Source organism: Ascaphus truei, unplaced genomic scaffold (genome assembly GCF_040206685.1).
Source record: "Ascaphus truei isolate aAscTru1 unplaced genomic scaffold, aAscTru1.hap1 HAP1_SCAFFOLD_465, whole genome shotgun sequence".
NCBI classification, from domain to species: Eukaryota; Metazoa; Chordata; class Amphibia; order Anura; family Ascaphidae; genus Ascaphus; species Ascaphus truei.
This window is the reverse complement of record NW_027456796.1, coordinates 241,815-254,267: the sequence shown is the minus strand read 5'-3', so window position 1 is coordinate 254,267 and position 12,453 is coordinate 241,815. Positions and strand designations below refer to the sequence as shown.

Here is a 12,453-nt window from a genome sequence, read left to right as displayed (position 1 = left end):
TATCTAAAAGACTGCTGTATCTAGTGACCCTAAATGAGAGGGCATTGTTTTAAGATGGGGAACCAGGTTAGTTGGCCCAGCAGCAGTTAGAGGCTGATTCTGATGTGTAGTTAGATCCCTGAATGGGATAGGATTTTGTTTATATGATTTGATTTTGGTTCTTAAAAGTGACAGTGTGTGAAATGTTATAACGGTGATATGAGTAAACCGCTGAAGGTTCATGTCTGAGTGCCTCCTGCCTACACCTGTTAAAGCTGCAGTCCCTTACTGGGATGAAAATAAAGCAGGCAGAAGCCCGAGTTAAACAACATAATGCTTTGTATGATCCGGTTATTCGTATAATTAACCCTAGAAGACTGTGTCGGGAAGATTCAAGACAGACATCGGCACTACAAAATAAAGGCGTTTGTCACTATATATTCTCTCTCTCTCTTCTCTCTCTCTTCTCTCCTCTCTCTCTCTCCTCTCTCTCTCTCCTCTCTCTCTCTCCTCTCTCTCTATCCTCTCCTCTCCTCTCTCTCTCCTCTCTCTCTCCTCTCTCTCTCCTCTCTCTCTCCTCTCTCTCTCCTCTCTCTCCTCTCTCTCCTCTCTCTCCTCTCTCCTCTCTCCTCTCTCTCTCTCCTCTCTCTCTCCTCTCTCTCTCCTCTCTCTCTCTCCTCTCTCTCCTCCTCTCTCTCCTCCTCTCTCTCTCCTCTCTCTCTCTTCTCTCTCTCTTCTCTCTCTCGTGTATATGACAGTCAGTAAGCTGCCAGAGGGGAGATACTTTCCCCCAGCCAGAAGGACACTGGTTGGTACGGTTCCCAATCCTGCCGGAACCGCCTGGGACCCCCACCTATGAACCGAAGTCACAGCCCACGGAGGAAGCAGCGTCACCGTTCTGCAAGGTGCCGCAGATTCCTGGGCCGGATCGCCCAGCACCTCAAGTTAAGGACAATATATATATATTACCCAGTCAGTCAGGGCCGTGGCTGTGTACTTAGCCTGGAGTAGGATTTATTTTTGAGCCTTAAAGAGACAGTGTCCAATACCTGCGCATTTGTCACACACACACGGCGCTCTCACCTGCACGTTTATCACACACGGCGCTCTCACCTCTGCGGTTATCACACACACAACGCTCTCACCTGTGCGGTTATCACACACACAGCACTCTCATCTGTGCGGTTATCACACACACACAGCGCTCTCATCTGTGCGGTTATCACACACAGCGCTCTCACCTCTGCGGTTATCACACACACAACGCTCTCACCTGTGCGGTTATCACACACACACAGCGCTCTCATCTGTGTGGTTATCACACACAGCGCTCTCACCTGTGTGGTTATCACACACACGGCGTTCTCACCTGCGCGGTTATCACACACACGGCGCTCTCTCACATGCACGGTTATCACAAACAGCGTTCTCACCTGTGCGATTATCACACACACAGCGCTCTCACCTGTGCGATTATCACACACACCCGGCGCTCTCACCTGCGCTGTTATTACACACACGGCGCTCTCACCTGCGCGGTTGTGATACCCAGCGCTCTCTCACCTGCACGGTTGTCACACACACACGGCGCTCTCTCACCTGCACGGTTGTCACACACACACTGCGCTCTCACCTGCGCGGTTGTCACACACGGCGCTCTCACCTGCGCGGTTGTCACACACACACGGCACTCTCTCACCTGCGCGGTTGTCACACACACGGCACTCTCACCTGCGCGGTTGTCACACACACTGCGCTCTCACCTGCGCGGTTGTCACACACGGCGCTCTCTCACCTGCGCGGTTGTCACACACACGGCACTCTCACCTGCGCGGTTGTCACACACACGGCGCTCTCTCACCTGCGCGGTTGTCACACACACGGCACTCTCACCTGCGCGGTTGTCACACACACGGCGCTCTCACCTGCGCGGTTGTCACACACACGGCACTCTCTCACCTGCGTGGTTGTCACACACACGGCACTCTCTCACCTGCGCGGTTGTCACACACACGGCGCTCTCTCACCTGCGCGGTTGTCACAGTGCCACGGTCTGCGGCTGAATCCGTTTGGGGAGATTTCTGCAGTCTGCCAGTAGCCCTGGAAGAAGATGAGGTCAAATTATCTCGCCATCCTTACCCTGATCCCCCAACACCCGCACGCACACACCCCCACACACCCCCACACACACGCACACATACATACCCACCCGCACGCACACACCCCTGCACGCACACACATACACTCACACATACATACCCACCCGCACGCACACAGCCCCGCACGCCCGCACACACATACCCACCGCACACATACATACATACCCGCACGCACACACCCATACATACAGTACATACCCACCCGCACACATACATGCACACACCCACATACCCACCCGCACACACACATACATACATACCCGTATGCACACATACATACATACATACCCACCCGCACGCACACCCCCCCACACGCGCGCGCACACACGCTCACACATACATACCCACCCGCACGCACACACACATACCCACCAGCACGCACACACCCCTGCACACACACACGCACACATACATACCCAGCCGCACACAAACACCCGCACGCCTGCACACACCCTACTGTATAAAAGATGAGCATAGGCCAGACTAATGAGGCCGGTACTACTGCACTGTATCTCTATATAGAAGAGGAGTGTGTATAGAAGTATATTCCATCAACATATTACCTATTACCCCATATAACCTCTCCCTATAACTCCTCCTGTTACCCCATATAACCTCTCCCTATAACTCCTCCAGGATGGGCTGCTGGGGAGCCAGGATGGCCTTAGACCCAGGGGTTGGTGGCTGTGTGTTGGAGATGGAAGTAGGAGAGGCCGCAGGCTGCAGCAGTGGTGTAGGCCTTGGTGAGGCTGAATGTAAGGTACAGGAGAGTTTGGAGAGAAAGGAAGGGGCAGAACAGAGTCTGCTTAAAAAAGAAGAGAAACAAGCTTTATTGCGGAGGTATAACAGGAAAGTAGAAGAGTTGGAAATAGAAAATTACAGAAATGTCGTGGTTCTGAGAGAGTTTTGCGCACGAAGCAAATACATCGTCTGTGTAATGAACTAACCCGGTTGGAAGGTGAGATTACTAAAATAGCGGTAGTTCCAGCCAAACAGAAACGCTCCCTTTCAAAAACAATTGAAATGCTAACCCACAGTGCAGAGCAAAATGCAGAGCAAGGAGCAGAGCAAAATGCAGAGCAAGGAGCAGAGCAAAATGCAGAGCAAGGCGCAGAGCAAAATGCAGAGCAAGGCGCAGAGCAAAGTGCTGAGCAAGGCGCAGAGCAAAGTGCTGAGCAAGGCGCAGAGCAAAATGCAGAGCAAGGCGCAGAGCAAAGTACTGAGCAAGGCACAGAGCAAAATGCAGAGCAAGGCGCAGACCAAAATGCAGAGCAAGGCGCAGATTCATGTTGTGGAACAAGAAGCCAGAACCCCAGCAAGAGTCACATTAAAAGCTCTCAAGAAAAGATAAGTTTGGTGACGCCTGAAAGAAGTGGGAGAGAAACTAGATCCCACAACAAGTCTGCAAAGCCTAAAGATAAAACAGAGAACTTATCCCAGGAAAATTCTGATTCAGATCCTGACAGTTTAATTCAATCAACTGCCAAGAAAACCCCAAAGGGTAAAGCTGCTAAAGAAAAGAAAGCAAAGGACCGGCGGCTAAAGGTTTCTACAGGAGAAGGTAACAGCCCTGTAATAGGGTCCAAAGACTTCAGGGAAGGGGACTCACCTCAGGGTGTATCAGGCTGTGAGCAAGGATCTGTTCCAGAGCTTCCAGCATCCCAGGGGTTAATAGCAGAAAATTTGGTTAACAGCTCATTACAAGCAAAGAAAGCAGCAGACACCTGTGATGTTGGGTTATCTCAGCCTCCCACCCTGGGAGAGGTCATGGAAATTACAGGGAACTCTGAAGAGCAACAAAGTGAGAATCTAGAAACTCTGAGAGGAGATCAGCTGGAAATAGTTTGTACCTGAGAGCAGTGAGCCAGAGAACCCATGCTCACCTGGACTTACAGAACCACACCCCTGCTTATTAGCTGGTCCTGGGATTCAGAACTCTGAGAGAGGAGAACAGCAGGGGGTAATCAGCAGCAATAGAGACAGCATTAACCCTGCAGTGCCTGGGAGTGAAATTGAGGTTGTAGAGACTGAAATTGATGCTCCTATGCAGATAGTTCCTGATAAAGGACTGGCCCAATCAGAGGATGGGGTAAAGCAAAGTAATGGCATTAAGGTAACCCCAGTTCACACAGCATCCCCCTCGGCCTGGAGTGGGAGATCCTTTGTGAGCGCTGTGGCCAGAAATGCTTAACCTTTAAAAAGGAGGAACGTGGTAAAGTTGAGGTATAAAGGCAGTGAGGAGATGAAGCCTGACAGGATTTTTATTGCAAGACATCTATTAAAAGAATCCTTGGGCTTCAGAGCAGAAGAAATGTACGCACTTATCCATGTTCCTGGTTCCCGTGAGTATGATGTCAGCTTTAAGAGACCTCAGGTTCTGGACTACTTCTGGACAAGATATGAGAGTTAAAAAAATTCAGAATTATGGAAGTCCTTTGCTGCTATTCCTGTGTCCAAACCAGAAACAAAGTCTGTAACAATTCTCTTCAGACACGAATCAGTCCCAATATCAGATATTCTGATATGGCTTGGCAGACAATGCGAAGTACTGGCTCCACCTACAAGGATTATGGACTCGGAAGAAATTTGGGTTGGAGGTTGGAAGGTGCAAGTCAGACTTTGGCGACATGGCAATGTTACAAATCATCTGCCCAACTCCTTCTTCATAGGAAGAGAAAAAGGAAATTGTTTTTACTATGGGCAGCCAACCTTGTGCCATAGATGTGGTTCAGCCAGACATTTAAGCATGTCCTGTGATGTTCTAAAATGCAACTTGTGCCAGTCTGTGGGCCACGAGAGAACAAGTTGTACAAAGATTAAATGTAATCTATGTGGTCAATTTGGACATTCCTATCGGAGTTGTGCAGAAGCATGGCACAATATTTCAGGAATATGGTAACAGGAGGTGGATTTTGAAGAAAATGAAGCACTTTTTGATCGCGCCTTGAAAGTTGCTGATAGAATTTGGTCAGATCAGCTTGGGAAAGGAGTTTGCCCAGATCCACCTGTGGACAAAGTTCGCCTAGATCTAATGTCAGATGAAGAATTTACAGACTGTGTAGACATGGCCCAGGGAATATTAGAAGATCCCTTAGAGGGAACCTCCTCAAACTCACTGGAAGAAGAATTCACAGATTGTGTTGACATGGGCCAAGGAATATTAGAAGACCCCTTAGAGGGAACCTCCTCAAACTCACTGGAAGAAGAATTCACAGATTGTGTTGACATGGGCCAAGGAATATTAGAAGATCCTTTAGAGGGAACCTCCTCAAACTCATTTCCAGAAGGAAAACAGTCTGAGGATACAATGGAGGAACTTGCCAAGAGTGTAATCCTGACGGGTGGTAAAGATAAAAACAGAACGCAGAATTGGATACAGCCTAAAAGAAGGAAGAAGGTTACAGTAAAAAGACTTTGAGGGACTCTTCGACTTCCACCAGGTCCTGCTGGTAAGGTTCCTCCAGTGCCTGTAAAGAACCGTTTTTCTGCTCTTAGGAAGGATTGGGGTTCAAGCGCCAAAGACCCTGATGACATAGAGGAACTTTCCTTATCTGAAGAGGAGCATAATATGGATATTTCCATAGTGAAAGACTCGGACATGATCCCACCTTCGGTGGCCACTAAGAGGTTTGGGTCATTGGGGGATAATGTCAGGAAAAAGAAAAAGTAATACGGTGCCTAAAAAAATGTTTGTTTATAAATTAATCCTTTAAAGGTAGCAGCTATTAATGTGGTAGTTAGGGCTTTTATTTAGTTTCAATTAAAAATGTGCATAAAGGAAATGTGAAGTTGCTGTTGAAAGGTGAAAGGTGGGAACAAATGCTGAGTTAATATTTATATAGTGTAAGTTTGTACATAATGTGCAGTTTTTGGTTTGTAAAGTGATTTGTGAAATGTAATGTTGGAAAAAAAAATTCAATAAAAAGAGTTCCTCCTATTACCCCATATAACCGCTCCTTATAACTCCTCCTATTACCCCATATAACCGCTCCTTATAACTCCTCCTATTACCCCATATACCCCCTCCCTATAACTCCTCCAGAATGGGCTGCAGGTGAGCTCCTGCAGGGGAGCCAGGATGGCCTTGGACCCAGGGGTTGGTGGCTGTGAGTTGGAGATGGAAGTAGGAGAGGCCGCAGGCTGCAGCAGCGGGGGTGTAGGCCTTGGTGAGGCTGAATGCAAGGTACAGGAGAGTTTGGAGAGAAAGGAAGGGGCAGAACAACAGAATCTGCTTAAGAAAGAAGAGAAACGAGCTTTATTGAAGAAGTATAACAGGAAGGTAGAAGAATTGGAAATAGAAAATATTAAGTTAAAGAGATGTCGTGGTCGTGAGGTAGACACGCGCAAGAAGCAAATAAATCATCTGCATGTTGAATTAACCCGGTTGGAGGTTGAGATTGCTAAAATAACAGGGGTTCCAGTCAAACAGAAACGTTCCCTTTTAAAAACTATTGAAATGCTAACCCACAGTGCTGAACAGGGTGCAGAGCAAAGTGCCAAGCAGGGTGCAGAGCGGGGCGCAGAGCAAAATGCTGAGCAGGGTGCAGAGCAAAGTGCCGAACAGGGCACAGGGCAAAATGCTGAGCAGGGTGCAGAGCAAAGTGCAGAACAAGGCGCAGATTCATATTGTGGAAACGGAAGCCAAAACCCCATTAAATGCTCACAAGAAAAGATAAGATTGAAGACGCCTACAAGAAGTGGGAGAGAAACTAGATCCCAGAACAAGTCTGCAAAGTCTAAAGATAAAACAGAGAACTTATCCCAGGAAAATTCTGATTCAGATCCTGACAGTTTAATTCCACCAACTGCCAAGAAAACCCCAAAGGGTAAAGCTGCTAAAGAAAAGAAAGCAAAGGACCGGCGGCTAAAGGTTTCCACAGGAGAAGGTAACAGCCCGGAAATAGGGTCCAAAGACTTCAGGGAAGGGGACTCACCTCAGGGTGTATCAGACTGTGAGCAAGGATCTGTTCCAGAGCTTCCAGCATCCCAGGGGTTAATAGCAGAAGCGGCAGAAGATCTGATTAAAAGACCATTGCATGCAAAGAAAGCAGCAGACACCTGTGATGTTGGGTTATCTCAGACTCCCACGCTGGGAGAAGTTAAAGAAATTACAAAGAAATCTGGAGAGCAGCAAAGTAATAACCTAGAAACTCTGATAGGAGATCAGCTGGAAATGGAGTTTGTGCCTGAGAGCAGTGAGCCAGAGAACCCATGCTCACCTGGACTTACAGAACCACACCCCTGCTTATTAGCTGGTCCTGTGATTCAGAACTCTGAGAGAGGAGACCAGCAGGTGGTAATTAGCAGCAATGGAGACAGCATTAACCCTGTAGTGCCTGGGAGTGAAGTTAAGGTTGTAGAGACTGAAAGTGCTGCTCCTATCCAAACAGTTCCTGATAGAGTGGCCCAATCAGAATATGCGGTAAAGCAAAGTAATGGCATTAAGGTAACCCCAGTTCACACAGCACCCCCTTCAGCCTGGAGTGGGAGATCCTTTGTGAGCGCTGTGACCAGAAATGCTCAACCTTTAAAAAGGAGGAATGTGGTAAAGTTGAGATATAAGGGTGCAGAGGAGATGAAGCCTGACAGGATTTTTGTAGGAAAACATCTATTGAAAGAATCTTTGGGCTTCAGTGCAGATGACATTTACGCACTTATCCATGTTCCAGGTTCATGCAAATACGATGTCAGCTTTAAGAGACCTCAGGCTCTGGACTATTTCTGGACAAAATATGAGAGTCTTAAAAATTCAGAATTATGGAAGTCCTCTGCTGCTATTCCTGTGTCAAAACCGGAAACAAAGTCGGTGACAATTCTCTTCAGACACGAATCAGTCCCAATATCAGATATTCTGATATGGCTTGGCAGACAATGCGAAGTACTGGCTCCACCTACAGTACAAGAATTATGGACTCGGAAGAAATTTGGGTTGGAGGTTGGAAGGTGCAAGTTAGACTTTGGCGACATGTCAATGTTACAAAGCATTTGCCCAACTCCTTCTTCATAGGAAGAGAAAAGGGAAATTGTTTTTACTATGGGCAGCCAACCTTGTGCCATAGATGTGGTTCAGCCAGACATTTAAGCATGTCTTGTGATGTTCTAAAATGCAACTTGTGCCACTCCTTGGGCTACGAGAGGGCAAGTTGTACAAACATCAGATGTAATTTATGCGATAAATTTGGACATTCATACACGAATTGCGCAGAAGCCTGGCATAATATTTCAAAAGTATGGGAGCAGGAAGTGGACTTCAAAGACAATGAAGCACTTTACGACCGGGCCCTGAAAGTTGCAGACAGAATATGTCTGGATCCACCTGCAGATGGGGTTGGTCTGGTTCAGCCTAGGGATGGCGCTTGCTTAGATCCTCCTGGGGACGGAGCTTGTCCTGGACCACCTGTGGATGCAGTTTGCCCAGATACACTTACAGAAGAAACAATTATTGTGAGTGTAAACAAGGCCCAGGAAATGTCAGAAGACCCCTTAGAAGGAATCTCCTCAAATCTACTCCCAGCAGGGGAACAATCTGGGGAATCAGATGATCCTACTTTGATGGAAAAAGAAAAGGAAGAAGAGCATGGTAAAAAAAACTTGGAGGGACTCTTCGACGTCCTGCAGGTCCCGCTGGTAAAGTTCCTCAGGTAGCTATGAAAAACCGTTTTTCTGCTCTCAGAAAGGATTGGGGTTCAAGAGCTGAGGACTCCGACGATGTAGAGGAACTTTCCTTATCCGAAGAGGAACATACTATGGATGTTTCCAGAGAGACAGACTCAGACATGATCCCACCTTCAGTGACCGTCAAGAGGTTTGGGTCATTGGGGGATAATGTGGGGAAAAAGAAAAAGTAATACCGTGTGGGTTTTTTTTGTTTTTTTTTGGGGGGGGGGGGCTTAAAATGTTTGTTCATTAATTAATCCTTTAAAGGTAGCAGCTATTAATGTTATAGTTAAGGCTTTTATTTAGTTTCAATTAAAATGTGTATAAATGGAATGTGAAGTTGCTGTTGAGGAGAAAGGTGGAACAAATGCTGAGTTAATATTGATATAATATAAGTTTGTACATAATGTTACATAATGAGCAGTTTTTGTTTGAAATGGTTTTCTATGAAATGTAATGTTGGAAAAAAATTTCAATAAAAAGAGTTCCTCCTATTACCCCATATAACCGCTCCCTATAACTCCTCCAGTTGCCCCATATAAGTGCTTCGGTCATAATATCATGAGATATTAGGTACTTGAATCCCTCTGGTGCTTCAGGGGTTAAAGAGCTAGTTTGAAGTTGAAAATACAATATTTGGGGTTTCTGACTTGTCGTGAATCTGTGGGAGCTTCAACGCTGCTGCCAGAATCACTCTACTCTTTCCTAAATCTGTCTCAGCATCTCCCCTCCTGAAATCCCTCTCCTGGCTTCCGATCAAATCCCGCATCTCACACTCCATTCTCCTCCTCACTTTTAAAGCTTTACACTCTTCTGCCCCTCCTTACATCTCAGCCCTAATTTCTCACTATACCCTCCCCTGCTCCTCCTTACATCTCAGCCCTAATTTCTCGCTATGCACCATCCCGACTATTGCGTTCTGCCCAAGGATGTCTTCTTTCTACCCCCTTTGTATCTAAAGCCCTCTCCCGCCTTAAACCTTTTTCACTGACTGCCCCACACCTCTGGAATGCCCTTCCCCTCAGTACCCGACTAGCACCCTCTCTATCCACCTTTAGGACCCACCTTAAAACACACTTGCTTAAAGAAGCATATGTGTAGCTCTGTGACTGACACTATACACCTGATACTTAAAGCTTGGCCCCCTGCAGATGCACTTACAGTAGGAGGTATCTGTATGTTCCTCCTACCATTTAGACTGTAAGCTCCTCGGGGCAGGGACTCCTCTTCCTAAATGTTACTTTTATGTCTGAAGCACTTATTCCCATGATCTGTTATTTGTATTATTTGTTATTTATATGATTGTCACGTGTATTACTGCTGTGACGCGCTGTGTCCAAAGAGAGGATTTATGATATGTTAACACCTTTTTTTCAGGCCTTGTGGTAAAAACAGGGGGGGGCGGGTGGGTGCGGAACCTGAGGGGGGGTGTGTGGGTGCGGAACGTGTGGGTGAGGAACGTGTGGGTGTGTGGGTGCGGAACGTGGGGGTGTGTGGGTGCGGAATGTGTGGGGGTGTGTGGGTGCGGAACGTGTGGGGGTGTGTGGGTGCGGAACGTGTGGGGGTGTGTGGGTGCGGAATGTGTGGGGGTGTGTGGGTGCGGAACGTGTGGGGGGGTGCAGAACGTGGGGGGGGTGGGTGCGGAACGTGGGGGGGTGTGGGTGCGGAACGTGGGGGGGTGTGGGTGCGGAACGTGTGGGGGGGTGCGGAACGTGGGGGGGTGTGTGGGTGCGGAACGTGTGTGGGGGGGTGCGGAACGTGTGGGTGGGTGCGGAACGTGTGGGGGGTGCGGAACGTAGGGGGTGTGGGTGCGGAACGTGGGGGGGGGTGGGGGTGTGTGGATGCGGAACGTGGGAGGGTATGGGTGCGGAACGTGGAAGGGTATGGGTGCGGAACGTGGGGGGGGTGCGGAACGTGGGGGGGTTGGGGGTGCGGAATGTGGGGGGGTGGAACGTGGAGGGGGTGTGGGTGCGGAACGTGGGGGGGTATGGGTGCGGAACATGTGGGGGGGTGCGGAACGTGTGGGGATGTGGAGGGGGGGTGCGGAACGTAGGGGGTGTGTGTGCGAAATGTGCAGGGGGATGTGGGTGCGGAATGTGTGGGGGCGTGTGTGTGGAATGTGCAGAATGTGCGGGAGGTGGAATGTGCGGGGGGGATGTGGGTGCGGAATGTGTGGGGGCGTGTGTGTGGAATGTGCAGAATGTGCGGGAGGTGGAATGTGCGGGGGGGATGTGGCTGCGGGGGGTGGAATGTGCGGGGGGGATGTGGCTGCGGGGGGTGGAATGTGCGGGGTGGAATGTGCGGGAGGGTGTGGAATGTGCGGGAGGGTGTGGAATGTGCGGGGGGTGTGGAATGTGCGGGAGGTGGAATGTGCGGGGGGTGGAATGTGCGGGGGGTGGAATGTGCGGGGGGTGTGGAATGTGCGGGGGTGGAATGTGCGGGGGTGGAATGTGCGGGGGGTGTGGAATGTGCGGGGGTGGAATGTGCGGGGGGGAGTGCGGGAGGGTGTGGAATGTGCGGGGGGGAGTGCGGGAGGGTGTGGAATGTGCGGGGGGGTGCTGTGGGTGTGTGTGGGTGCCGAGTGTGCATTGGCTGTGGAGGGTATGTGGGTGTGAGGGTGGGTGTGTGGGTGGATGTGGGTGGGTGGGTGTGTGTGGGTGGCACCCTTACCAGGAACTTGCTGGCTTTGTCCCCGGGGCTGCTGGCAAAGCTGATCTCCAGATCCAAGGGTAGAATCAGACCCAACATCTCCTCCTCTCCGTCCTGCCCAAACACCACGGGCTCCTCGCAGTCCTGGAAGAGCGTCACCTTGTGGATGTCCAGGTTGAGCGCGAGCCGGACCCAGCGGGACCCCGAGAAGGGGGACCCCCCGGGGAGCAGGAGGGAGGCGGGCTCCATGCCCTGCGGGGTGCGGTACTCCAGGCGCAGCTGGTCGGAGCGCGTGTCGGAGGTGAGACGCAGCAGTGGACGCCCGTCTCGCTTCATGGCCGCCGGGGACAGGAAGGTCAGCAGTGTCCCCTGGTTGTTTTTGGCCTGTTTGGCTACGAGATGCAGCCCCAGCGAGCCCTGCGTGCTGGACAGGAGGTAGACGGAGTAGTCCCAGGGCAGGGTGAGGTGCGGAACGCGTTGACGGAACTTCCAGGCTGGGGAGCCCGGCTCTCGCCCTTTGGATTTGGTGACTCCTTTGATTGAGCGAGTGACATTCAGGGCTTCAAGCAGATCAATAACTGGGAGAGAGACAAGGAAAGGGTCAGTCCCACGTAGGGGCAAAGTGACCTAATGACAGGGACGTGTTTAATGGGTTAAAGAGTCAGTCCCACGTAGGGGTAAAGGGACCTAATGACAGGGACGTGTTTAATGGGTTAAAGAGTCAGTCCCACGTAGGGGCAAAGTGACCTAATGACAGGGGCGTGTTTAATGGGTTAAAGGGTCAGTCCCACGTAGGGGCAAAGTGACCTAATGACAGGGACGTGTTTAATGGGTTAAAGGGTCAGTCCCACGTAGGGCAAAGTGACCTAATGACAGGGGCGTGTTTAATGGGTTAAAGGGTCAGTCCCACGTAGGGGCAAAGTGACCTAATGACAGGGATGTGTTTAATGGGTTAAAGCAGGGCTGCACAACATACGGCATACACATACACAGTGGGAGTGTGTGCCGC

The 12,453-nt window shown here is 49.9% G+C and overlaps 1 protein-coding gene across 1 annotated transcript in view; it reads right to left on the bottom strand.

Moving 5' to 3' along the window:
* Nucleotides 1-12,453, bottom strand: part of LOC142484915 (kielin/chordin-like protein) — a 61,135-nt gene that overhangs the window by 30,565 nt on the left and 18,117 nt on the right. Inside the window, exons 2-3 of the mRNA XM_075584162.1 lie at nucleotides 11,466-12,022; nucleotides 2,007-2,079 (exon numbers count right to left, since the gene is read on the bottom strand). Of these exons, the coding sequence (XP_075440277.1) occupies nucleotides 2,007-2,079; nucleotides 11,466-12,022 (630 nt within the window). The remainder of the gene's footprint in view (nucleotides 1-2,006; nucleotides 2,080-11,465; nucleotides 12,023-12,453) is intronic.